We start from the raw sequence: 4053 nt of genomic DNA on the forward strand, positions 1-4053 counted from the left end.
GCTGTTAAATTAACAAATATAAACAACTAGGAAAATGCAAATTAATTATATGAATAATATTTACGTGAAAATTTTATTATTATATGTATAAAATTTTCTCTTACAAATTTAAAATATAAATACTATGAAAATTAAATTCTTTTGTATGTTTAATACCTCATTCTTATTGGTAAGAAATATTTTTCTAATTGATTTTTAACCAATTTTTCTACACTTTTTTTTTCTTCTTAAAAAAAAAATAAATATATTTTTTTTACATTTTTGAATTTATAAAAAGAAAACAGAAAACAATTAATAAATTTTTTTTTTTTTTTTTTTTTATTTGCGCGTGCATGATTAACTAATATTCTTCATATAGCTAGTCCCTTTTATTTTCGAAAAGGTTAATAAAGCCTTTTATTAACCAAGTATTGAATAAACTTAATAAAAATCATATTAAGTTTACCCTACTATTTTAATTTATTCAAATAATACATTAATTCTATAATTGGTTAACAAAAGGCTTCATTAACCTTTTTGGATATAAAAGGACTAGCTATGTGGAGAATACGTAGTTGCGCTAACTAAAAAAAAAAAAAAAAAAAAATTATTTGAATTTTTTTTTTTGAGATATGTTTCTTTTGAAAAAGATAAAGATAAAAAAAAAAAAAAAAAATAAAAAAAAAGATTTATTATTTTTTTTTGGGGGGAAAGGAGATTTTAATGGAGAGACAGATTTTCTTTTTTTACAAAAGGTAATAATGTTTTTATAAAGAGTTTAATTTGCATAATATTTATATTTTTAATTTATGAGAGAAAATTTTATACATATGATAATAAAATTTTCACGTAATTAATATTAATATAGTTTATTTTCATTTTTACTAATTGTTTATGTTTGTCAATTCAACAGCAATATATTTAAATTGCTGAACATAACTCATAGCAAAACAATAAGTAATTTACATTTAATTAATAGTCATTATTCAATAAGGATTTAAATTTTTAATAAAAATATGAATTTTTATTAAAGTAAATAAATACCTATTGAAATTAAAGAATGTTGAACGAAGTATAGCACATAATTAAGAATCACTCGTTCAAAGCATATAAAAATATATATAAATACAACAAAATCATAGAGGCATCTCTACATGCTTTTTATTAATTTGTTTGTTCATTACTCTAGTAAAATCAAAGAACACCCAGTTAATAAATCAACTTTACAGTTAGATAGTTTATTATTGATTCGATAAAAGATCTTCATAATATTATCATGAGTCAAATTAATAAAGGACAGAAATAGTAATCTTCACTAATTTTAACTAGTCTTGTTGCTCATTTTAATGAGAAATCATATTTAAATTTATGTGTTTAATTATTTAAAAATATTTAAACCCTTTAATATGACGCTTAAATAATATATATGAAACATTATAAGCAAATATAAGCATAATATTTTTAATAAAGGTGTTTCTCAATAAATTATATTTATTCTTAAATATTTTTATCTCCTTCCTTGTGTATCTTCTTTACTTTTTCGTTGAATATTTTTAGCTGTTTATATTTATTCCTACAAAATGTGTACCTCTTTTAATTTTATTATTTTTAATAAAATAAAGATTAATGAACATAACAAATAATAAAAAATTAAAGGTTATATATTTATATATACATATTAGAACAAAAACATGTTTATTTTAATTTTGTTTTAATAAATATAGAATTCTTAGAATTGCATGTAATTTTTCTTTGTTTATTTACATTATTTTAGTTTGTATGATTTTTAATCAGGAATTTAGGAAACAATGTTTATATTTACCTGATTAGCACAAAGACAATTTAATACTAATAACATCACACAAGGTGACTTCATTTCCTTTCATTTCACTTCACAATTGAGACCAAGGTTATTTGTCTATAAGACAGATGCTTGGCAGGAATGAGATCTAGCCAGGAAAAAGGGAAACTGAAATTATGGAATCTTATTCTTGCTACTGAAATTGAATTTCTGTGTGGCCTTGGGTAAGTCAATTCAACTGTCTGTGCTTCAGGTCTCAGCTTCTTCTGTGCAAATCAAAATGTATTACCTAGCTAGATGCAATTAAGCTTGAAAAATACTTTGAATTCTTCACTCAGAACATCTAATAAAAATGTAAAGTTTTATCACAGACTACTATCCTTATTCTACATTAACCTTTCCCCAGTTAAGGGAAACAATTTTATTACTAATTTAAAGGTCACAGGTCAGAAAAAATAATGTGACATTTTAAGACATTCTGCTTTCTGTAGATGAGTGAAATTTATTTCAAAAGTATATACTTTGTAAAGTTATTACATATAAATTTCTAAACACTGCTTCAAAATAGAACGCAAAAAAACTGAGAACATATGACCTACAATTTCCTGTTTCCTCCTTACCAAAATCGATCAGAGAAAGTAGAGGAAGAAACAGGAATTGAGAAATAATGTGAAAAAAATAGTCATACAATTCTGTTTTCATGGTGACTTATACTTGCTTCTTTTAGAGAGGAAAACAAGAAATCAATGAAGAAACAAAAGAACACGGAAAACAAGAAATCAGTGAAGAAACAGAAGAACATGGAAAACAAGATATTAAAATGAAAAATGATGATGATAAAGAAGAAACATTTCACTCTTATCAAAACAAGAATGATACATTAATTAATGAACATCAAAGTGGTGATAATATGAATGGAGGAAAACAAGAAATCAATGAAGAAACAAAAGAACACGGAAAACAAGAAATCAGTGAAGAAACAGAAGAACATGGAAAACAAGATATTAAAATGAAAAATGATGATGATAAAGAAGAAACATTTCACTCTTATCAAAACAAGAATGATACATTAATTAATGAACATCAAAGTGGTGATAATATGAATGGAGGAAAACAAGTAATCGGTGAAGAAACAAGAGAACATGGAAATAAAATTCTAATAACAATTCATATAAAAAAAAATTCTAAAATTATATTCTTAGTTAAAAAATGTGCTATTAATCTTTTTAAATATCTTAATTTTAATATAATGCAGATAATCAATACGCATGTAAAATATTTAAGAAAATACCTTATCAATCTAACTAAAAATACTATCGCGTAGTTATATATATAATATAAACAATTTTTTAATTTTTTTCCTTGAATAATGTTTTATTTTTTTAGTGTTGATGTAGTTAATAATTTTTTTTTTCTTTTTACTAATTTTTTTTTATGGATAACTGAATTTAATTTGAAAAAATTTAATTATCATCCATTTTTGATGAATAATTATTTTTCTCTCATTTGTTGATTAAGTACTTATTTTATAGAGAATTGTTAATTTATTTAAACAAAGATTATTTTATATATATTTATAGATGTTTATATTGAGAATTTTTTCTTAAATTAGATAAATACATCCTATAAAATAGTTAATGAGTTCAAAATAATAAAAACCCTTCAGTGTGCTGAGATTCATACTTCATTCTCATTCTGTGAGTACCGAATTTACTTTTCTTTCAGCTGTGATGTTCTGAGCAATCACCTGCCTAATCTGATCTGCCTAAAGTAATTCTGAGGAAGCAGTTACAAGGGCATATAAGTACAACTTTGTGTCAGACATTACTCTAAAATGGGAAAATACGGTCTGTTGGAGGAAAAATAAAAAGCTCTGGCTTATTTGTTGTATTTGTTATATATATTTTACCTACAATAATCATTTGTAATTATTTGAATTATATGCCAAATTGAGAGAGGATGGAATACTTCATGTGCTATGTTAAGAAAAAAAGCACAAGAAAGACATGAGTAAGACGACTTGAGAAATACCTTGTCAATGAGGTCAGTGTTAGCAGAGGAATATTCATCAGAAGAAAACAAAGGAAGCTCTCCTGCTTGAATATCTTAAAACTGAGCTAGACAAATCTCTTGAAAAATAGATGAAAAGAGATGAACAGGACATTTGAATTTCCAGGTGCACATGATTGATCATTAAATTTCTATATGGAAAATAAACATTTATACATACGCAAAAGCTAATTAAAAAAAATAAATAAAAAATAAAAAATAGT

At 23.7% G+C, this 4053-nt stretch overlaps 1 protein-coding gene across 1 annotated transcript, besides 2 other annotated features; it reads left to right on the forward strand.

The window, feature by feature from the left end:
• Positions 1–406: part of a repeat region that runs on past the window's edge.
• Positions 407–488: 82 nt separating this feature from the next.
• Positions 489–1200: a repeat region.
• A 1170-nt stretch (positions 1201–2370) lies between these two features.
• On the forward strand, positions 2371–3881 carry PGAL8A_00123300 (the record flags this gene model as incomplete). The annotated part of the gene is made up of 5 exons (XM_028674748.1): positions 2371–2418; positions 2508–3050; positions 3393–3481; positions 3552–3631; positions 3829–3881. The coding sequence occupies 5 exons, from the start codon at positions 2371–2373 to the stop codon at positions 3879–3881; spliced, it is 813 nt and encodes a 270-aa protein (XP_028526348.1).
• Positions 3882–4053: the final 172 nt, after the last annotated feature.

Source organism: Plasmodium gallinaceum, assembly GCF_900005855.1.
Source record: "Plasmodium gallinaceum strain 8A genome assembly, contig: PGAL8A_v1_63, whole genome shotgun sequence".
Lineage (NCBI taxonomy): Eukaryota > Apicomplexa > Aconoidasida > Haemosporida > Plasmodiidae > Plasmodium > Plasmodium gallinaceum.